The sequence below is a fragment of the Haemorhous mexicanus genome, chromosome 5 (genome assembly GCF_027477595.1).
Source record: "Haemorhous mexicanus isolate bHaeMex1 chromosome 5, bHaeMex1.pri, whole genome shotgun sequence".
NCBI lineage: Eukaryota > Metazoa > Chordata > Aves > Passeriformes > Fringillidae > Haemorhous > Haemorhous mexicanus.
The window spans coordinates 73,258,788-73,282,246 of NC_082345.1; the positions used below are offsets into that span (position 1 = coordinate 73,258,788).

At 46.9% G+C, this 23,459-nt stretch overlaps 1 protein-coding gene across 1 annotated transcript in view; it reads right to left on the minus strand.

The window, feature by feature from the left end:
* Window positions 1-327: 327 nt before the first annotated feature.
* PLXNA4 (plexin A4) overlaps window positions 328-23,459 on the minus strand; it is a 474,394-nt gene continuing 451,262 nt past the window's right edge. Inside the window, exons 29-32 of the mRNA XM_059847574.1 lie at window positions 22,144-22,313; window positions 18,999-19,211; window positions 7,580-7,730; window positions 328-6,607 (exon numbers count right to left, since the gene is read on the minus strand). Coding sequence (XP_059703557.1) covers window positions 6,512-6,607; window positions 7,580-7,730; window positions 18,999-19,211; window positions 22,144-22,313 — 630 coding nt within the window. The 3' untranslated portion in view covers window positions 328-6,511. The remainder of the gene's footprint in view (window positions 6,608-7,579; window positions 7,731-18,998; window positions 19,212-22,143; window positions 22,314-23,459) is intronic.

A 23,459-nucleotide genomic window follows, 5' to 3' on the forward strand; every position in this document is an offset into this window, starting at 1 on the left:
AAGGAAGTGGCGGAAGGAAGGAAGTGGCGGAAGGAAGGAAGGAAGGAAGGAAGTGGCGGAAGGAAGGAAGGAAGTGGCGGAAGGAAGGAAGGAAGGAAGGAAGGAAGGAAGGAAGGAAGGAAGGAAGGAAGGAAGGAAGGAAGGAAGGAAGGAAGGAAGGAAGGAAGGAAGGTTGGTTCCAAATGTGTGGATATGGGGACATGGTTTAGTGGTGGATGTGGCAGTGCTGGACTCGATGATCTTTAAGGTATTTTTCCAGCTTTTCCTTGACTTCAGTTCCCTCCCTCTGGCTCCATTTGACACAGAAAGCAGCAATCACAGCCTGGGGCATTTTTATTTCTTTATTTTTTTTAATAAACTTTATTCTATATTACAAATAGTTGGTTTTTTTTTTCTTTTTTGTTCTGGACTGCAAAATAGGAATGCCTTATATTTACATACACAGGTATACAATTAATTATAACAAAGGTACAGAAGCTTTGCCTTTACCAAGTAACAACGGGATTCCAATTTAAATAGTATAGATTTTATTTCTTTCTTTTTTTAACTAGGATCAGTTCAAAAGAAAATCAAACTAACAACAACAACAACCTAAGAAAAAGGATCCCAACCTCCTTTCTAATGCTGTCTTGACATCTCTTTGAGGCTGTTAGTAACACTGTGGTGAAAGGAAATGTCTTTCCATTGATTTTAAGTTGGAAGCTTTAGCAAAACAGAGAATGAGACTTCTGGGCTCACGTGTAAGTCCAAGACACAGGGTCAGACACAAGGAAGGGCCTCTCTTGTGACCTTAAATAATCCAGTTGCCTCTCTAATCCTTGGGGAAAACACTGGGAGCATTTAGCTAGCACCTAATCTCTCTGCTTCCTTACCCCAGCCTGGGCTGGAAAGCGGAATTTCTCCAGGGAATGGAGAAAGAGCAGCATAGAAAGTTTAAATAACACCAAGTTTCTCTTAAGATACTTCAGAAAGGACTTCAAGCTTGGACATGTGCCTTGATTTCTCCAACTGGCTCTTGTGCCTCAGTCTGTCTGAAAGTGAACAGCAACTTCTCCACTGGGGAATGCCAGACCACACCAGTAAAAGAAGGGAATGCTGAGAAGAGCCTGAATTTCCTGGTTTTCCCTCTGTTTTCCACACCCAAGTTTGCTTTACTGAGCTTCCCTGCACACTGCTCTCTGCTGCGAGCGTCTTTGAGGTGATCTCTTTCCAAGCAGAAAGAATTTCTTGAGGTAAACTCTCAATTTTTAGAACAGAAGATTAAAAAAAACCCCAACAAAACAAAAAACCAAACAAAACCAACCAAACAATGAACAAACAACGACAACAACAGAAATCAAACACGTGACAGGTTGATTAGACTAAGCAGCTTTGTAACTTCTGTGGGGTTTTTGGTGGGTTTATTTATTTTTCCAAGTGTAAATTGTTTGGGTATTTTTAACTTTTTTTTTTGACATCTTTCTACAAATTCTTTTTTTTTTTCCTTTCTGTAAGCCTGTGTCCCCTTGGGTGCTTCTCCAAGTGTAGAGAACTGGGCCATCCCAAATAAAACACGGTTGACAAGCTCTGTTTTCAAAGCATTCTCCACATAGCAGTTATTCCCAGTAAGACAGCAAGATTTTTTCAGAGAAAGGGGCATTGAACAGTCACAGAGGTGAGGGAAAACTGCAGGATTCCATGGACCAAGCACTACCCTGAAATGGGAGCTACACCAGGTGCAAAGCAGGAAAATTCAGGCTGGGAATGGGCAGGAGGTTGAGGTTCACACCATGATGTTGAGGCTCACGTGTTTCACCAATTTCCTGCCCCACAGCACACCAAGTTTGGATGGCAAGAGTTAGGAGATCCCAAAACCTCCACCTGCCCTGGAGGACAACTCTCAGTACTTATATTTTCATTTCTCCTCTTTTGGAAGAGTCCCCAAATAGCAGTGTCTCTTCCCAAAGCACTTAGTTAAAGCCTTGGAGAAGGACAGATCTACATTTCATGTTTTGAACAATTAGTTCTGAACTATTTAGTTCTGAACAATTGTCCTTCTGATATTGGCTGTTGTGTGCTTGGGTTTTTATCTCACAGACATCCCAGACTCCAGGAAATTCAGAGGGGACTCAACAGGAAGGCTGACCACTGACTGGGCTTTTCAAATTTGATGTGTTGGTTTTCAACAGCACTATTAAAAATAATGACAATTATCTGATTTGCTTGGTCTCATTCCCTTCATGGCAAACATTTTCTTGTGGGTGAATGCAGAAGATCGGGAAACTTTGGACATAATTTTTCAATCTAAGCAATTACCAAATGAAATTCTGGTGGTAAATCTTCATGACCCAATAAATTTTATGGTCTTCAGTGTCAAAGATGCGAGGTAAGACAACTGCAGTGGTACCACTGCAGGGATGAAAATTGGCATAGCCCTCTTATCTAATGGAGCAAGGCTGATGTGTGCTGGGTGGGACCAAACCTTTGGATATGTTCAGGACAGGATAAAGAATGGGAAGAGAAGGACTGGGGCATTTATCATTCAGACTCTGTGATCTTAGAGGTCTTTTCCAACCCAAATCATTCTGTGATTCTATGCTAGGAGAGGAGGGTGGCTGAATTTCTCCTTGATTGTTCTCCTATGCTGTCTGTTGGAGGGCAAACTATCTCCAACACCTTATTCCAGACACACACAAATTTCCCCACACCGGTGTTCACTGGAAGGCTCAGTGTGCACCAGCACATGACATAATGGATCAGGTCTCAGATCACTGTCACTGACAGCTGAGTCCCACTCACAGGGAGGACATGAGGTGTTTGCAGATGGGCTGTTCATCCTTTGTTCCTCTAACCCAGCAGCAAAGCCCCAGAGCAAACCCTGCAGTGAAGAAATAATCTTGACTCTCTCCACAGAACCTCTGAGAGTCTTCATGAGTTCCCTTTCCCCTGTTTCTGATGGTGCTGCAGGTGCCAGCATTAATTATTTGATTGCAGTGTTTGAGAAATGCCCGTAAAGATCAGCCTACCATCTGGAATTTTCTGGATATTAGGAGCCTGTCCATGGGCTTCTAGGAACTTTGGCTCCAGTTCTCTCCATGGGGCTTGAAAAGCAGTGTGGGACACTACTTATTTATCAGGAATTTTTGGTCAAGTGTTGAAAGGGAGGTGGGGGGGAAAGAAATCAAAGGAAAAGAAAGCATCCGTGTTGTAGTAGGGCTCATTCTTCTGCTTGTGTCTTTGTTTTTAGTTGTATTTTACATGCACTTAAAAAATAGTTAGCTCAACAGGTGAGGCTGGGAAGAAAGATGCCAAGACTTCTCATAGACTGGGGGATTCTGGGACACTGGTTGGAGATGGGAAGGGCACTGAAGGGGACAGGGGAGGAAGCCCACGCATTTACATCACAATTCTGGCACATTTTCCAAGCAAAAAAGCAAATCCAGCTCAAACACCAAACTAAAGAGAAACAGAAAGACAAAAAATAAAGAGGAGATGAAAGAGAAGCAAAACGCAGATTTTCTTTCAAATCCTGGGCATGGGGGAAAGAAGAGGGTGGAGGGAAAGCAGAAATGCCTAAATGGGAAGTTTGGAAAGGGTTAAGACACCAATCTCCTGGTGTTTCCCATTTCCCCTAAGCGTTTCATTCTCAGTGTCTCTGAGGTGTTCAAGTTTTTCTCGAAAAATATATATATATAATATACAGATGAAAAACTCCGTACCAGCAAGAAGAAATAAAATAACAACCATGGAAAACAACCATAACAAACCAAAAAACACAGCCCTGAAAACATTGAAAAGAAACAGGGTGTCTCAGATTTCCCCTGTGGTGTTCCTCTGACTTCAGTAACAGTACAGGATCACACCAGTTCATTTTGATACTTTTTTTTTTTCTGTTAAACAGCTTCTTCTTCCTCTCATGTGCGCATGTCCAGGCAGGATCGCCCATCACTCATAACCACTTCCCTCCAAGCCAGCTCTTTGTCCTTAGACTCCTACCATCCAGCTGTGAGTACAAGGCATGACAATAGGGTCCATATTTATCTTTTGTGGCACTTTGTTTGTCAAAACCTTTGGTTTCTTCCTTTTTTTTTTTTTTTTTAATTTTTCCCCTTTTTTTTTTTTTCCTTTTTTTTTAAATTTACGTACTTATAAAAAATACTGTGTTTGTGTTGTTTGTTGTCATTTTCTTACCACTGGCTCTGGTGGGACTTCCCACTTTCACAGCCATAATCAATGGATCTGGAACATGCGCCGACGTTACTAAAATGGATCAACAAAACCATGGCAGAACCAACCAAACCCAAACCATCCCCAATGCGCAGGCCTCTTAAAACTGCTGAGATGTCCATAAGGTGCATGATGAGTCCATCAGCTCAGCAATCCAACAGAAAGCAAGCAGAACCAAAAAAAAAAAGAGGAAGGAACGCACACGCGCACACAGATACACACGCACACGCACAAAATAATTGGAATTGTAATCAAGAGAGAAATGTCTGGGGGTTTAAAACCAAGACGTGTCCCTAAGTTTGCTGTTTACACGTGAATCTGGTGATTTTTCTCCCCACAGACACGTACAGCTTTGGACTGAGTGGTTTTGGACTCGCCTACGTGTGTATCTGCTTGGCTGAAGGAAACCCTCCTGCTGCCTGACTCCTGCTTGCACCACACCATCCTTCACACACGCTCGGGATCTGTCACTCCTGAGAGGTTCTGGTTTGACAGCAAGAGACAGGAATGAACCCAAACAAACTTGCTCTGTAATCAGTTTACACACTCTGCACCCATTCCTCCCTCCAGGTGCAAAGCAGATCCAGGCTGTTGCTCCAAGGATGGGGTGAGGTGGACGTGGGCTGGTTCTCCAGCCGCTCCTCCATCTGCCAGGGAGCTCTGCTCATGTCTGGGGAGATGAATGCTGACCCAGCTCTTGCCTCCCTGGTGAGCAAGGAAGGTTCTCCACACCCCGAGGGTCTCTAATCATGGTGTTATCCGGGCTGGCAGCCATGTGAATGGAACAGCTGAAGGCAAAAGAGATGCAGGAGCTCACTCCCCTTTGGTTGGCCATGAGACAAGTTGAGATGTTCTGGAGAAGCTGAGCAGAGGATGGCACAGGGACAGGGTGATCTCCCACAATTGTCCCATGGTGACAGCGATCCCTGAAGGGATAAGAAGTGCAAAGAGAGATAAAATCCTTCCTAGGCAGCAACTGTGCCTTCAGCAAGGCCCGTTGGTTCCAGAAATGGAGGAGAAGAAAGGCCAGGAGTTGGCACCAAAAGGCAGATGGGCTCACAGCAGTTCAGAGACCTCCAGAGGACAGGCAGTTCGGCTGGGGGGACCTAGGTAGAAGAATTTTTTGCAGTGTTTCATTTGGATTTCCTCCAAGATTTCCTTCCAAAATGTGTGGTGACATTTCCTCTTAGGAGCAGCTTGGGAGGAAGGCTGTACCATCAGCCCTGTGCACCACCTCACTTCACAGCAAGCATTTCAGTAACCCTCTGATATTCCACAACAGCTGTGTTCCAGCTGAGGAAACAAAATGGAAAGAACAGCTTAAAAAAAATTAAAAATTAAAAATCCTTCTGGATCTTCTTTTGAGGCTGAGCTCCTTGCCTGGAACAAACCAAGGCCTGTGGCTCCTGCTTTCCAAGCCAAGGTGGGAACGAGGGGCATGATGCTGTGCTCTCCACGGCCAGGAGGAGCAGGACCACCACCACAGACAGGCTGCCACCCAGCAGAGAGAGCGTTTTGCTGCAGTGCTACGACCAACAGGACACGACGGGAAAGACGGAGGGGGACACGCGGCTCTTGGGAAAATAAGAAGAACCTTATGAAACACATGGGCAGGGCAGCATCGGTCTCCTCGTCCCCTCTTGACCCTTTCCCTGCCCCAGCAGGATGAGCCACAGTGGCCCTGCTCTGGACAAAGCTGTGGCATTTTTTGGGGAGCCTCCTCTCCCAGTGGGTCGCTACCAAGGGATAGAATTGCAATGGCTCTGCAGGAGAGGAGCTGGATTGGCTCTGCCCTCCAGGAGCCCTGCAGGCAGGCTGCCCTCCCCTCGGGGACACTTGAGTAATACTGAGTTCATTTCCTTGTCCTCTCCAGAGGCTACAGCCCTCGGAGGGCAGTTAAAGCAGCATGACAGAAGTTACCTCCCAGCTTCACCTCTGCAGAGTGAGGATGTGGTGCTGGGGGAGGGTTGGTGGGGTTTTCCTGTGTGTTCAGTAGTTTGTCTCTAGGGCAAAAGGCAGAGGGGAAGCTGTGAAAAGGAGAGCTCCACCCTAAGGTCTTCATGGGCCCAGAGCCAAGATTCCTCTGCAGTCTTTTCTTTTAACCCCTGGGGCTCTGTCGCTTTGTCCATAGGTTTGGAAAGAGAAGGAAAAGAGAGAAAGAGAGAGAGGGGGAGGAGAGAGAGAGGAGCGCTGTTCGGGTGGCTCTGCTTACAGCCCATCAAAACTTGCACTTGGTAAAGATGATGATCTTGAGTGAGGCACGACTTGGTTTATCCCTCCCAGGGTGTCCCTGGCAGGACAGTTCTCAGCTGTCTATGCTCATGAGGGTTATAACTTGTTCAAGTTTGTAGGCAAGTTTCTGTTTCCCAGCCTGGTCATCTTGGTCGAGGGCTCCGAGAATCTGGAAAAGGGGAGAGGAAGAAGTGATAGGGATTTCAGTTTCTTTCCCCAAAATGACTGAGTCCAGCATTTTAAAGCAGCAGAGGGGGGTTAGCTTTCTCCAAGGCAGGTCCCAGGCTTAGTTTAGCTCATGCAAGGCAAGTCAGCCAGCCAGGAGGGAGCTAGGCAGGGAGCTAGGAAGGACTCAGTGCAGACTTCTGGATTGCAACCAATCAAATGGGTTCTTATCTTGGAGATTCAATATTTATTGATGAGCTTTATCCATCACCTGGCCATGCCACTTGAGATGCCCTAAGGGCTCTCACATGGCCTTCAATACATAGAACCATACTGGACAACTTCTAGTCTGTGTTGGACCATTTTGGGGTGGTTTAGGGTATCTGGAATGGTGCTGGGCCCAGTCCTTAAGCAACTTTTGGCCATTGTGGATGTAAAGCTCATGCAGGGCTCCTCTGCAGTGAGCTAACATCTGACCATCAACTACTTCAAACCAGCTGAGCCTGACTGAACAAGAGAGACAAAAAACAGGGATCCAGAGAGGACTAATGAGGAAACCCAAAATCCCAGACCTTCCCTTTCTAAACCCCAAGCCTTGTCTCTCATTCCTGAAATCCTCCACCCTCCCAGCCAGGATGCAGACAGGTATGAGTGACTCACCAGGGGATGGGCGGGCTGTCCCCTGGCCCCCCAGAGGTGCCCCCAGCTCTCACCTCCTCTCCCCTGGCCCCCCAGAGGTGTCCCCAGCTCTCACCTCCTGTCCCCTGGCCCCCCAGAGGTGTCCCCAGCTCTCACCTCCTGTCCCCTGGCCCCCCAGCTCTCACCTCCTGTCCCCTGGCCCCCCAGAGGTGTCCCCAGCTCTCACCTCCTGTCCCCTGGCCCCCCAGCTCTCACCTCCTGTCCCCTGGCCCCCCAGAGGTGTCCCCAGCTCTCACCTCCTGTCCCCTGGCCCCCCAGAGGTGTCCCCAGCTCTCACCTCCTCGCTGTACTTGCCCACGTAGGAGTAGATCTCGGAGAGCGCGCTCATGGTGTTGAACTCGTTCATGTGCATGCGAGACTGCTCAGCCAGGTAAGCATTCATGTCCTGGTCACTGATTGCTGGCATCTTGGCAATGTCTGAGTAGTACCTGAGGGGCACAAACACGGGGGTTTCTTGAGGGGAAGAGCAGGAGATCAAGAAGTGAAATCCACAAAGAAAAAGGAGGAAAAAATCCACACGTAGTGCTGGGCTTTTCTGGTTCCTCAGTGAAAGACCTGCTCATGCTCTTCTTTTACAGCAAGAAAGGTGACTTAGCTAAGGTGGAAATGACTGAGCACTCATCCTGAGCACCAGGTATGTCTTTATACACCCCAATCTGAGAATGAAGCCCCCAATCCACAAACAAAAAGGAGAAAAATGCCCCACACTTTGTGCTGGGTTTTTCTGGTTCCTCAGGGAAATACCTGCTCATGCTCTTCTTTTACAGCAAGAAAGGAGACTTAGCCAAGGTGGAAATAACTGAGCTCTCATCCTGAGCACCAGGTATGTCTTGTATTCACCCCAATCTGAGAATGAAGCCCCAAAAATTATCCTGTGAACTTTCCCTGTGCCATCAATAGGAGCTGGATTGAAGCTGGATCACTCTGTCAGACATTCAAGGGCTTTTAGCCCTGCCTCTCTTCCCAGAGAGACCTTGCTGCCCACTGACAGCTCAGGATTTCACTCCCACACACAGAAAACCTCCAAATATTTGTATTTTTCCTTGCACCATTCTCACCACTACATCTGCCCCCATTGCTAACATCACCCACCTTCCACACTCAATCCAGTCTACCCCAACAACTCTCTTGCTCAGCATCTCCTTTTTGCCCCATATTTTAAGCTGGCCTGATATTTGTGGCAGCAGCCTTCAATTCCAGTCTGACTGGGAAAAAAAATCTGCTTTTCCTAGGAGTCAACAGCATTCCCCCGAGGCTCAGGAGGACTAGGGGGTTTATCCATAGGATCTGGACACCCCAGAACCACTGCCCAGCAGGCTTCATCTGCAGAGTGATGTCTCTTTAAGGAAGTTGCTATTTTTGATGTCCTTCCTCCCCTGAGTAAGGCAGGTCTTGGAGGACAAGGTTTGCAGAAGGTAATCAGTCACTGTCACTTGCAGCTGTGCTCTGCTGTCAACTGGTTAATTAGACACCATCATTTACATTTTTAATTTCTGCAATTTGACATTTTGTGCACAAGGAAAAAAAAATAAGAAGAAGGAGGAGAAAAAAAAAAAAAGCCCATAGCTGCAGCAATCCACAATTTTATAATTAGGAGGCAGAGGGGACGGGGAGCCAAAAGAGCTGACAGGTGTCCTGTAAACAGCGTGGAGACACCTGCTGAGATGGAGGCTGTGTGCCACTGCAGAGAAATTGGACATGGAAATGCTGTGTGGTGAGGATCCTTGAGGTGAGTGGGTGGGAAAATACTCGGTGACAGAGCAGGATGAGCAGCTGCTGGAGTGGCCTGTGCAAGACAGAGCAGTGCAAGAGCATGGGGGGGAACCTTTCCACAGCAGGAGCCTCCAGCTGTGCTCAGTCTGGTTTTGTGCCCTTCAATCCCACCCTGATTTACCCCAATGAATCAGTCTCTGTTGATAACTTGGTTTTGGTGGTGGGATGCTGATGTAATCCTTGGCAGAGGGAAGCACAGGAGCCAGAGGTCCTTCTCGCTTGACATTTTCCAAAGCTAAACTCTGTTTCACCATAAAAACTTGTGCAAACCTCATTAATTTTACTGCAACTTCCAGCAGGCACAAAAACATCTCTCTCCCTGGAGTCCTGGCATTTTGTCTTCTGGGCTTAGGACCAGCCAGAAATCTTAGTCTAACTCAGTCCTGTGGTCTAAATATTCCTCATTGCCAGTGCTCCAGTGAAAAGTGGTGTGGGCTTGATTTTCTTTACACTCTGCCTGACCCTCTGTCTTCAGGTGGACCTGGACAGTTGTCTGTGAGTAAAGTGAGCACCTGGAAATCCCAGGAGGCCCTGTCCTGCAGAACTGCCCCCAGGAGAAGATGCTGAGCAGGAGGAATAAATATTTCTTAGACCTCTGAGACTTGCAGGAAAACCTAAACAGGTCTTGGCATCACCTGCTGGAGAAGATCAGATCTGTGCTGCACACAGGAATTGGTGGCATCCATAACATGGCTGAGAAAACAAGGAATCTTAGGGTCAAAGAGCAAGGAATTTTAGGGTCAGAAATCAAGATGCGCCTTGGCACTGGAGAAAGAAAAAATAAATCCAGGTGCCACCAACACAATTCACAGACTTGTGGGGAAAACAAGCTGCAAAGCAGTGAAATACACTGATTTATGGCACCTGAAAAGAGAGCAGCTCCTCGTGAATGTTGGATAGGCACCCTCCTGACGGGTGAAATGAGAAGAGAAGGAGGCTCACTACAGTAAAAATAAATGGGTTTGGTGGAGGACATCAGAGGTGCCAGTCTGGCTCTGAAAAGAAGTTAAAATTCTCCTTTTCCTCTCTGGTTGAGCTGTCACCAAGTGGTGGCAGGATAGTGGGTGTAGGGACAGGGTGCTCCCAAAAACTGGAGCACAGACACCACTTATCAACTCCTTCTCCAAGTTTGTCCTGTTTCCTTTCCACCTGGTAGCAACAGACTCTTGACTCTGTGACTCACAAGGGTTTGAAAGTTCCCCATCCCTTTCCAGACCTGCAGAGATCATTCCCCAGCAGCACAACACTCCTGTGACTCATCCAAACAAGGAAAAGCAGCAGGAAATGCTCCCTGGAGCCAAGGATGGGATGCACAGATCTGGGTTTCAAGAATCACAGTTTCAGGGCTCTGGCCATGACAGACTCCCAGGATGTGATCTCAGTGCTCTGGGGTCACAGGCCATCACCCACCAAAGTGCCCTGGTCTCCTCCAGACTCAATTCCCTGGCATCACACACCTAAGCAGTCATTTCCCATTTAACCAAGGTGTTTTGTGACAAAAATAAAAGAGCAAGAAGTGGAAGCAAACATGTACCAATGCCTCAATCTAGATGAGTGAGAAGACACAATATCCTTCCGTCCAATTTCTGCCATGGCCCAGTGACTTATTTATGCAGAAGAGTCTCTAATGAAGCCATCACTGTGCTCTCTAAAGAAATGATGAATGTGTGTATTAAAGCATCCTAGCAGGGAGATGACAACATCCCTGCTGAGTCTTTATTTACCTTCCATTCCAGCCCAGATCCTCAGAGGTACTTAGAGCCTCTCTGCCATTTGCATACAACCACTGAGGAGCTGTCACCAAACCCCAGAGGCCCTTACATTCCCACTGCTGGAATTTGCAGGGCTGCCTGTGCTGCTTCCTCCACCCCTGCAGCTGACAGCTCCCACAGCAGAGCTGGGCTGGCAGGCAGTGCCAGGGGCAGTGAGGTGCCCTGTCACCTGTGGAGGGCCACCAGGTCTCACCTGAGGTAGGGACAGGTCTTTGACACACTTCCACAGCCAGCAGAAGGTTGGGAACACAACACTGAGCCATATTCTCTCAGAATGAGACAGAAAGATAGCAAAGCAAAGCAGTAAATGCAGTTGAATCTGCCCCTAAAGGGTCAGGAGTGAGAATCCTGAGCAGATTTGCTGCTACTGCTGTACTCCAGTTTTGCTAATCTCCAGTGGATCTTTCCCTAGCTGGAGGATCCTCAGGTGGAGATCAGAAGATTCAGCCTTATGTGTCTGAGTTTCCCTGGATTCACAGGACCAGCCTCCATTCTTGCCTCAAGGATCTCCATCCTCTGATGTGACAAGGAAATTTGTTCATTTGACTTCATAAGCAATTAAAATCACGAGGAATTGGGGTGAACCCATCATTCCAGCACTCCAGGATGTGAGGATAACCAGGCCATGGGATGTGTCCTCACAGATATCACGGGAACTGCAATTCACTCCAGCCTGCCTTGAATGAAGAGAGAGCCCAGGAGACCCTCCTTTGCCACTGGTGGATGCAGAAGGATTTGGGATGTACCAGGATACAGCTGGTACTCTTCCAGTGAAAAAATAATTATTCTTGTTCCTTCCAACCTCATCTTTCCCTGGGTTGCGTTTTGTTTTTTATCTTGCTTTGTTTTGTTTTGTTTTGTTTTCCCAAGGAAAGCGACACAACAGTGACCTGGGCATCCATCACAGTGACCTGGGAATATATTTTGCCCTCTGTTCATCCAGGGATAAAGGTTCTTTCCCTCGGCACCGACAGGGAAAGGCTCCTTAGTGGAGCTGTTTCACGAGAATGACTGTGCCTGCTGCCGCTCAGTAACTCATTAACTCATCAAAAGAGAAGAGAAAAGCCACATTGCCAGCTCTTCCTCCCCAGCCCGAAATTTCCCAGCACAGCCCATGGTTTAGGCAGCTTAGCATGGAGCTAATTGCCTTCCAAAAGATCTTTTTGTCATGGCTGTTGTTTGTCGCTGGGATGGGACTGCACTCATTAATAATCATTTTAGCATATGAAAAGCTTGTAAGGAATCCATGTGCTGCAGACGGCAGATGCAATTACAGCAATAACATAATTAGGGTTATGCAATAGCCGGCTGGATCCAGACCACTGAAGGATGGAGAGGTGTGTGAAAGGGATATGGGGGACTCTTCCAGCAGGGAAGGGCTGGTGGAAAGCTTGGGAGCAACCAGCTCTTTTTTTGGGATGCACTGAAGCAGTGCAAGGACGTGCTGTCAGTTCTTGCACTGACACAGAATGGCACTTGGAGTTTCCAGGGGAGCATCTGAGCTGCTGGTGAGGCACTGGAATAAATTGCCCAGGGAAATCCAGGGATGCCCCATTCCTGGAAGTGTCCAAGACCAGGCTGGATGGTATCAAAACAGGACGACCCCCATGGCAGGGAGAAGTGATGAGGAGGACTCCACTGATATCAGAAGGCTGATTAATTACTTTATTATACTATATTATTCTATACTATATTACACTATATTACATTACATCTAAACTGAATCTGCCAAGCACTCAGCTCTGCACACACTGCACAGAATCTCATGACTGTCAATGACAGTCCTGACACACACACACACACCTGGCCCTGACAGGCCAAGGAACCACAGCACCATCCCTGTGGGTAAACAATCTCCATGTTGCATTCTACTTTGGCACAAACACAGGCACAGCCAATGAGATAAGAATTGTGATTTCCTTTCTCTGAGGTTCAGAGAATGTGAAACCCAGAAATATTCTTGGGAAGAAATGTGCCTTGCTTTTCTCTGTGAAGAGAAATGTGGTGAGAGGATGGGGCTTGGGAGCGACCTGGGATAGTGGGAGATGTCCCTGCCCATGGCAGGGGGTGGAATGAGAAAAGCTTCAAGGTGCCTTCCAACCCAAGCTGTTGAAGGGAACAATTCTGTGTGTGCAAGCCCTAGAAAGGGCAGTGCTTTTATTTTGCCTGTTCATGGCTTTTCCTGCTGCTTGTCCCCTTGGAATAGAGTGGAGGGCTGATGGACAGCTCTGCCTCAGTGGCTGAAGAGTGAATTGGGAGAGGAGATCACCCAGCACCACCTCCGAGCAGAGGATGTGTGGGGCTGCACCCTCCCCATATGGACACATTTTCATCTTGCCAGCTGAAAGCTGCACTGGGTAAGAACAGCTTTTTAGTGTGATAAGAAAACATTGGGATGTTTTTAGGGGTTTTTTTTTGAGATGAAAAGTGAAGCAAGACAAGTGAGCAATCTTCAGATACGCCAAAAGCTGCCCCAGAGAGGCAAGGAATGAGCTGTACCCCCTGCCATGGCAATGCCTGAGCTTTAATTACAGCCAGGGAGATTTTGGCTGCCCAGGAGGGAAAACACTGATGGGAAGGACGGGAAGCACGGGAATGAATTGCCTGAGGACAGCAGAGGCTCTGTTGTTGGAGGCCTTTAAGAAAGGGGTAGACAAGCATCTGTCAGGAAGGCTTTAGAGCTGATCCTGCCCTGAGGCAGGAGATGGTCGGGTTGACCTCCCGAGGCCCCTTCCAGCACTGTTTTTTATTATCTCCACCGACAACACCCCCTGCCTTGACCTTTGGTATGCTACTGCTTGAGCCTTCTTTCCAGCAGAGAGAGAGGGGGCAGAGAAAACTAATTTTTTAAAGTAGAGCAAGGATTTGCACCTCTCATGTGATGTACTTTTTTAAAGCCCTCAGAGTTTCTCCTTAAAGCCTCAATAACTCACAATGTTAGGCTACATGCAGCTTTTTATTGCTTTAAACTGGTCCAGTTTGTCTTTCTTTCTAAAGTTAGCTGCAAAGTGGCCAACAGACATCACAAGCATTGCACAGGTAGAGATTTCCTAGTGACTTGAGAGCCCTGAAACCCCAGGCTGACACACTGGGTGGGTGAAATCCCAAATGGGTACAGGCTGTCTGTTTTGTGTACTCCAAACATGCTCTTAAAGCTCTTCCTAACAAGATCTAGACCTCGACATCTAAAGGCTAATGGGATGCAAATCATAGCTGCTTCATGAATCACCAATTCAAAAATGCTTTGGGTTGGAAAGGACCTTAAAGGTCATCCTGTTCCAGCCCCTGCCATGGCAGGGACACCTTCCACTGTCCCAGGCTGCTCCAAGCCCTGTCCAGCCTGGCCTTGGACACTTCCAGGGATGCAGGGGCAGCCACAGCTTCTCTGGGTACCCTGTGCCAGGGCCTTCCTACCCTCTGAGTAAAGAATGTCTTCCAAATATTTCATTTAAATCTCTCCCTTTTAGTTTAAAGCCGTTACCTTTATCCTAAAAGTATCTGTACTTATAAGGAAAAAAGGTAGATGGGATCATGGCCTCAGGAGTAGCACCAGCTGTGTCAGGCACTGTTTGCACCCAGGTTAACACAATAAAATGCAAATGTTCTAATTCTGAATCCCTCATATCAGATCACTTTAAGCTTCTTTTGATCCTGAACCTGGCAAGCCTATTTTGAAGAGTCTTCTTTGGATGACTCCTAAGTGAAGAACACTTATGATGTCTCCATTAAGTTTTTCTTAGAGGGGCTCTTTTCAATGTACAATAAGCAGCCAAAAGGAGACTGAGTCCCTGCAGGGTTGAGGAAAAAAAAGAGCACCAGATCCTCTCCTTGCAGCCCTGCAGGTGTTTGGGGCACCAGTGTGAAATGGAAAAACTCTTTGACTTCTGCTTTTTGTGCTCTGCCCCTTTTCAGTCTCCCACATCCTTGCCTCCATGCCAGGCTTCAGTAGGGAAACATCATATTGATTGTGATGCAGGCAATTAAATGGTGTTAATGAAGTTCAAACAAGTGTTATCATAAGCTTGGCAGCATGGAGAGAAATGAAAGGTCAGCCACAGCCCTTTGTCATTTTTCAGTGTGGTGTTGAATGCTAATGAGACAGTCCCAATTAGAACAAGCTCCCCTTTGTATTGCTTGGGGATTGCATCAAATGCTCCCAAGTTCTCCAGATTTCCATGCTCAAAGGGGACATTTGAAGTAAACTTGAAAAGATGCAGATCTGAAGCTGCTCTAATGTAAATTCAGCAGAGCCTATGGAGTTTTACTAACTGAAGTCAGATGAGATTCTGCTCTATCGTTACCATTCTTTTCCTCCTTTTTTTTTTTATGATAATTGAAAAGCCTCCACTTTGTTTTAGAACTATGGCATGGCTTCAACAAAAGCCAAATAGCCTGTCCCAATTTTCTGGGTTAATTGTCCTGCCTCCTCAGGCCTCGTGTTCTGCAGCAGGAAATCCAAGATGTGGCTGCACCAGGACACTTTTTAACCACGTGTTTCCAGCTCTGTGTGTCTCATTTGAACAGGGAACCTGCTTTTTCCCAAAAGCCAGAATTTCTCAGCTGGATTGTTCCAGCAGGCAGAGTCCACCTCTGCTTCCAATAATGTTACAAAAGGACTTTCATAAAATCACAGAATAGTTTGGGTTGGAAGGGACATTTAGAGGTTGTCTAGTCCAACCCCCCTGCAATGAGCAGGGAGAATCTTCAACTAAATTTAACTGATGCACAATAATTTTTTTGTTGCTGTTGTCAGCAAATCCTTGCTCTTGAATAATTATAGAAATGGGCACTAAAACAACTAACCTCTCAAAATGACATGGAAGATGTCCATTTCTTATATAGTTTTCCATTAGGCTGACTGCACTACAAAAATTGGTAAATTTTAAAATTTCTTAATTAGTCATTGTCATGCATCCCAATTCTGAGGGCAACTCTTGACTCATCACAAAGAAGTAACTGAAAACATGAGAAAATCCCACACTAAAACATGAACCAAACAAACAAATAAAACCAGTGAAGACTCCTGAGAGTCTTGCTGTTGAAATCTTTTGGAATCAAATTTCCAGTTGACCACCCTGTGGAGGTAGATCACTGGTGAGGCCAGAAGCTGTAACTATTCCCTTCCCAATGCACATTCCCAGGTGGAAAACAAATATGTGAAGTCCTTTCACCTCTGCCTCCTTCTCATGCCAAGGTCATTCCCTGCTCTGAGTTCTGTGAGCCCTAAAAGCTCCACACCAAGAAACCAGAGGTTTCAAAGGGATGGCTTGGGATAACCCAGCTCAGCTCCATTTCCAGACCTCTAAATCCAGGCATCTTTTAATCCAGAGTGCCTCAAGTTGGGTACAATCTACCACTGACTAATTACCCTTTTAGAGTTTCCTCTTAGCCAAAGAAGTTTGTTTGATTTCAGGTTTTTCTGATTTACTCAGCCACTTCTTAAACTCCCTGACTTTTTATCTCCCGATTCACTCTTTGAAGAAGTCTAGTGGTCTTGAAGGATGCCATCTCCAGCTGATGCTGACTACAGAAATAGCTCCAACCAGCACTGGAAGCCTTTGGATTTGGAAAAACTCCCTCAAAGCACAATCGCAGAACGGAGAGAAGGAATTCATTAGCTCGGGGTAGAACTCAAATTATATTTTATTCATCCCTGATAGGTTTTTCCTTTCATCTCCCACAGCATCCAGGTGCCACTGCCTTGAGTCAGTGGAACTGACACACAAAAATAAAAGCAGGGAGGAAGCTCTAACCATATTCCAAAACCTGCAGTCTCCCCTTGGGCTGCAGTTCAAGTTGTCAGACATCAGTGCAGATAACAACCCAGCACATGCTGGGGACAGGAATCCAGGGCTGTTTACAAGCAGCAGGAGGTGTTATGTACCTCGTTTGCAAACCCAGTTGTTTGGGAAAACTTCCAAGGAAATGCAGCACCTATTGCTGAAGATCACTGGGCACCAGGATTTAGCTCCAAAAAGTTGTAAAGTAAAATCAATACTGGAAAAAAAAAAGCAAAATGGAAACTGCAGCTTTTTGTTTAACCAGAGGGAAAAGAGAAAAAGAGAAAAAAAGATGTTTGTTGCATAAGGAAATATCCCATTCTCCACTTAAATACCTCAGTTTGTCACTCAAATGTAGCATCTCCCAGGATGAAATCAACAACTTTGAGATGAAAAACATTATTTGTCCACAGAAACAGCCCAACCATACAGAGTGTTGCTAAAGCATCACTAGAGAATGAAACCTTTGGGTCACTGTTGGTGCAAACTTGATTTCTAAATGGAACCTCCAACACTTGCTTCCCATTATCCAGGTCAACCCAGCAATCAGCCTCAATACATAGTAAGAAACTTGGACACGGTACCAAAAGTAGGTCATAATTAAGCAAGGTAGCTCATAAGAGCCTTGCAGGTTGCCTAGAAACGACATTTGCTGAAGTGTTTAACCACATCTAAAAATAATTGTCCAGACAAATCACAGACCAATGGGAGAATGGTTGGAAAAAAAGCTGCCTCGTGCCAAGTAGGGGATGAAACTCTTTGATCAGCCACAGTCCTGTCACAAAACGAGAGAAAATCATTCCCAGCAAAGGCAATACAGGGATTTATAGCACGGTGTGAGGTGTCTGCAGCAGCAGAGGCCTTGTACAGCCTGCAGGACATGGTATCAATTTTAGGCCATGCCTGGGAAGTCATCCAGAGGAAATCATGGCTGAAAGCTGGATGCAGTGCACAGGAATGATCTGTAGGATAAACCCGTCTTTGTATTTACAGAGCAGCAACTGTTCCCCATCTGTGCAGTTCCCAAACCTGTCAATAACGCCAGGCAAGTGCAGAATATTGGAAAGGAAAGCCCAGTTCCTGCTGGATGAAGAACAGGATGGGCTGTTTGCTTGTCCTGGGGGAAACCCTATGGAAAATGAGGCCCCAACATGCTGCAGGAATTGATGTTTTGGTTGTATTCCCTGTGGAGCAGCTTTGCCAGGCACTGACCCTCGGTACAGCAGATGGAAGTACAGCCACAGGTCTTGGGAGTGTGGACAAAATGCTTGGGAAGACCTCTGACCTGACATAAAATACCTGCAGAGCTTCAGTCAGCAGCCTGTCAATTGTCTGGGATCTCACTCGAGGCACAGAAGAGCCTCCAAGGGAAGTTGCTGGGGGATAATTATAAATCCTTTGGGATCCAGGCAGTGTGGGGACTGTCACAACAGGGCTGAGAGCAGCAAACCACTCCAGGCCTGTGTGGAAAGGATGAGAAGCCTGAATGCTTCCCAGGGCTCACACACATCACCTCCCCTTCCTTCCTCCCTCTGCAACTTCTCAAGAGTTTGTCTTCAAAGGAAAAAAAAATGATGGCAAACACCTTCAACTCCCACTATTAACTATATTTCCATCTCTGCTGCAAGGCACAAGGCTAATGTGGAGATTTCCACTTAGCAAAAGCCAAAGACAAAAAAAGCCCCAGTTGGGGACAGTTCCCAAAAGCAACAGTGATGCTGCCTCCTACCTCCACCTACAAAGCAGGGCCTGGTTGTGTCACTTGATGGCATTCTGTTGGAACCCTGGGTGGTGAGAATTTCAGACTTTCTGTGCTGACAGGCACTGACCCCCAAGAGAACACTGCTTTGACCTGAGGCCGTGGAGAAGGCTTCCAAAATTAAATTAGAGAATTGGAATTGTGGGCGTGGAGTTTGAATAGAAGTGTGTAATATCACATGGTGGAAAACTTAGAGTTTAAGGTTTTAGAATATAGTAATAAATATACAGCAATATGGAGGTTTTAGGGTGGTGCCTGGTTGTTCTTCTTCACCTTCTTCTCCATGGGCTTGGGTGGTTTTGTGTAATTGGACAGAAAAGTCCACATTGTGGGCACAGGTGTTTGGTTATTGGGTTAAAAGTAAAAATAATTTAGGTGTCATTTCTTAATTGGACAGTTCAGCCTTAAAAGACCTTGTAGATAGATATGGGGCAATTTTGTAGCTTGTTAAAGTACTGTAGAACTCACAGCTTGTGAGACTGTAACGTAGATAAGAATTAATAAACATCTGAATCCAAACATGAAATGCCATCTCTGCGCATTTAATCCCAACCCTGGCCCAGGCAGAAAAAGAAGATAAAGAATCTACATCATTCCATAGCTGAAACTCACCTTTCCACCCAGTTCTTGTAGCTGGGGATGTCCTTGGCGTAGAGGAGCTTGTTGGAGGGGGAGTCTTTGCCCAGGCGGTGCTCTGAGGTGGAGCAGGAGTCCATGAAGGTCTGAGCCACCACGGACAGGCAGGCATCTGTGATGCTGTTTTTGTGAATGTCGAAGACAAACTGTGGGTTCTTGATCATGTTGACCCAAAACCGCAAGGGGAGGCTGCAGGAGGGGTGGCAGAGGGGACACAGTCAGGGCACAGCTCACAGGAGACACCACAGCAGCAAATGGCAGGTGGGGATCAAAGATTGCGCTGTGGGTATGAAGATTCTGGGATAAACTTTGCTATGCAGTGAATTCCTCCCCTACAAAGCCTAGGGATGGTAGAGACATCACCTTTTGTCCTTGTAATCCTTACAAGGCAGATTTTTTCAGTCTTAATACAATCTTGTTGAAGGTGCCCATAAACTAATGGGAGCAAAATTGAGGTGATGATGACAAGCACTCCGAATCTCTCTGTGCTAAGTTGCAATGGAAAGTTGACCCTGTTGGTTGCTCCATCACACGAAGACAGGCATTGAACCCACAAAAATTATTATGGTGTGGGTTATAAAGCACTGGAACAGGCTGCCCAGAGGAGTTGTGGCTGCCCCTGGATCCCTGGAAGTGTCCAAGTGTGGCTTGGAGCAACTTGGGATAGTGGAAGGTGACCCTGCCATGACAGGGGGTGGCACTGGATGAGTTTAAGGTCCCTTCCAACCCAAACCATTCTGGGATTCTACACATTTTTCATTGAGGGACTTGGCTTTTAGCCCTCACAGCAATCCCATGGGAAGAGAGGCAGGTAGAGCTCCCAGGTGGAGACTGGGAATGCTCATGGCACACCCTGTGTGCTAGGACACCATGTCCAGTCACTCTCTGCTGCCCCAGCCCAAGCCTGCACATGATCCCAGTACCCTGAGCAGGAAGCAGTTGCTACATGACAGGGAAAGCCCAGTTGCCTCAAGGAAAAAAAAAAAAAGGAACTGGGAAACAAGTATCACAGCCTTTGATATGAAAATATATCTGCCCTAACCAAGGAAATGCTATTGCAGTTGCAATCCAAAGCCCTTTTCCCTCTTTTTCTCCAAAGAGCAGCTCATTTGTATGAGATGCCCTGAGGTACATGTATGAGGCACCTCCAGCCTTTGCCTGGAGCCTTTTGTCAGGGCAGATGCACTGCAGTGATCCTGGCCCAGGAGCTGGGATGTGTCACTGAGCCCAGAGCCCAGCCCCTGTCTCTCTCTCAGGCAGATTGCTAAATCTACCTTCACTCTCTGCATCTTTCAGCTTAGCAAATCCTCCTGATATTCAGAGCAAACTCCCCAGTTCCTCCCGTTTGCTGATTGCTTCACAACACTGTAAAAAACTCATCCCCAAGCCTGATAGATTTTGGGTAACAACCTTCCTGACAGAGGGCTGACACCATGTTCTCCTAAACCTCTGTGTGTTCTCCTGAGCAGCAAAATCACAGAACAAATGTAAAGAAAGCTCCACACAGGGAATCTGGTCAGCCAAGTTCAGGAGAAGAGGGAGATGCTGGAAAACACAGAAGTATAGAGTTTTTTTGGTAGGAAGATGCCTTAAAGATGATCCAGGTGTAGGGACACTTTCCACTATCCCAGGTTGCTCCAAGCCCCATCCAACCTGGATTTGAACAATCCAGGGATGGGGCAGCCACAGCTTTTCTGGACAGCCTGTCCCAGGGCCTCGGGGAAGAAGTAAAAAAGGGCAATGAGACACGATGGAGTTGTGTGAATTTAGGCTGGGAATGGAGAATCATCTCTGGGGGGATGAGGTGGATGAGTGAACCTTGCAGAAGTCCTCGTGCAGGTGTTTGGATGGCACACACAGCCATGGTGAGGAGCAGACTGTGTGTTTGTGTGCCTGGTTATGGGGAAGGGATAGGGGATGATGTCCCTGGCTGGGAATAATGGAGCCCTGTGATGTGACTTTGAGTTAATTTGATCTGATTGAACAGATTTCTTCACACTGCCCCTTTTCCCACAAACACACACACTCTGCCTTCCCCCCTCCCCCCTTAAATAAACCTCCTGCTCATTTAGGCTGAGTGGCTGCAATCAGCCTTAGATTAGTGCCGCAGATAATGTTAATAATATGCTAATGTTTCATTAGTTGAAAGCCTCTTTGGTGCATGGGGTTTCTTTTTTTATGTCACCGGCGCTGTGACGATCTGCCAACTGCATGGCTGGGAAAAGGAAAAAATGCATGAGCTGGGAGCCCCACGGCTCTCCTCTGCTGCTCCTTTTATAGTCCCTGTGTTTGCACAGGAGAGGGGAGGGAGCCATTCCCCAGGGAGCTCTTTCCAACCGGGAGACTCAGCAGAAAGGAGATTTTTCTCCACCGATCTTGGCTTTTCCCACTGTCCCATTGCTGGGAAGAGGAGCTGGAGCAGGGGGCTGCTGTCACACTTTGCCACTGATGTCACACTTTGTTACTCACTCCAAAGAACACTCACATCCAGCTCCAGACCCTTTAAATACTTTGGACCATGGGAGATGCTCTCCTGGCCTCCAGCTGCCACCCAGGAGGGTACGAGTCTCCTGTGGGTGCTCCACATCCTCTGAGGATATCTTGGATACCTTAAAATTCTCAGCTGGCATGAGATACCTCTGTGTGGGCAAACAAATAGAGCTGGGAATTAAAACACCCAGTGCAGATGAAGGCAGTGGTGTTGAATCCTCTCCCATGCTTCCCTAGATATTCCTATGTGAGCCTGGGCATATTCTGGCATATTCTGGCACATTCTGCATATTCCTATGCAGAGCCTGGGCACTGCAACAATTAAAAACTTCACTTTACCTCATCAAATTCCTCACAAACCCTGCCATTTCCATGTAATACAGGGCAAACTGGAACCTGTTTAGCCAAAGTGCTAATCCTTTAGATTTTGGGATCTTCTGACTTCTCCATTGGCTTGGCAAGACTGAGCCTCATCCTTTGAGCCCCACACCAGATTCTTCAACTCCTCCAGCAGCCAGATCCCAAACACACTTCCCTCTAGTCTCCTTCCAGCCCAGTATCCATGCTGGGCTGTCTCACTCACTCACTCACTCACTCACTCACTCACTCACTCACTCACTCACTCACTCACCAGTTGCTCTTCCAGGTGTGCCGCACGTGGGGGTCGTGGATGTTGTGCTTGTCTGCCTGCTCATCCAGGAAATCAAACATGTACTTGATGGCCAGGGGGAGGGCACTGCCACGGTGGGCAGTGCTGAAGATGGTCTCAAAGAGGTCATCCACGAATTTCTGGAGGGTGCCCTGGTGGGAGAAGGAAGGAAAGAAGGAAGAACATGAGGTACAAGTGGGCAGAGGATGTTGAATTTTGGTACCCCACTGAAACAGGGCAGGTTTGTGGATAAACCAAGGTGTGATGGAAAATTGGGGGCCATCTAATATCAGTTAAATGTAATATCAGACACAACCTGGGAATTTCAATACAAATGTCTTTAAGCAGGAATGTTTATCATCACAAGAACCATTACACCTCATTTCCACACTGATTCCTCTCTCTGCATCCCATCCTCAATGCTTTGGTGCATCCATGAGACAAAACCCAGCCATTTTCCAGGCTGGCTTTCACCCAGGGCCATCTTCTAACCTGGGAAGAGAAGTCTGCAGAAGGCTGTAGAGCACAGCAGAATGTGTCATGGAGACAAAAAGAACAAGAGAACCTAGAGAGGTGGGTGGTTAATGTGTGACCAGTGTCCTAAATAACACAAACTACATTCCCAAGAGGCCTCCTCATCTTTTATTCCCCATTGGCAGGAGAATCCCAGATCCAGGGCTTGGAGAGTCACCCTTGTGAGGACAGTTGACTTTCAGCAGGAAGGAGAGGAGCTGGAATATCTGAGGGTGACCAGGCTTGGAGAAGGGGACAGCTGAGGAGTTCTAGGCTGGGTTTGGGGTAGAACCAGGCAGGGAATGTTTTCTCTGTCGCCAGAGCTTCACAGGCATTTATGAGTGGACAAACAGCTGCTAAAATAACCAAAAATCAGTTGAATCTCCAACAAACATTCCCTGATATGAAAAATTTCCTTTCCTGAAAGATAAAACTCTGCCCTTTCTCCAAGGACCTAGAGAAGAAATGTCTCCTTTCTAGAAACAAAGCCCCAGGTTCCACCAGAGTGGCTCAAGTTTACCTAGAGCTAACAAACACTTAATTAGAAAGCTGGTGTCTCTGGCTGATTCACCACTTGATTTATTCTTTGGGAAACAAACAGAGGCACCTTTTGTTTGTGTGCACTCCTGCGGGGTGAACAAAGCCCTGCAGCACATCTGACTCAGAAAGTGCTCAGGAGGGGAAATCCTCTTGGTCTGACATGGAAGAGCTGCCCTCAGGTTCAGTTCCTGCAGGGAATTACTTCTCTACATGCTCACCCTCACAAATGCCACAAAGACCTCTGA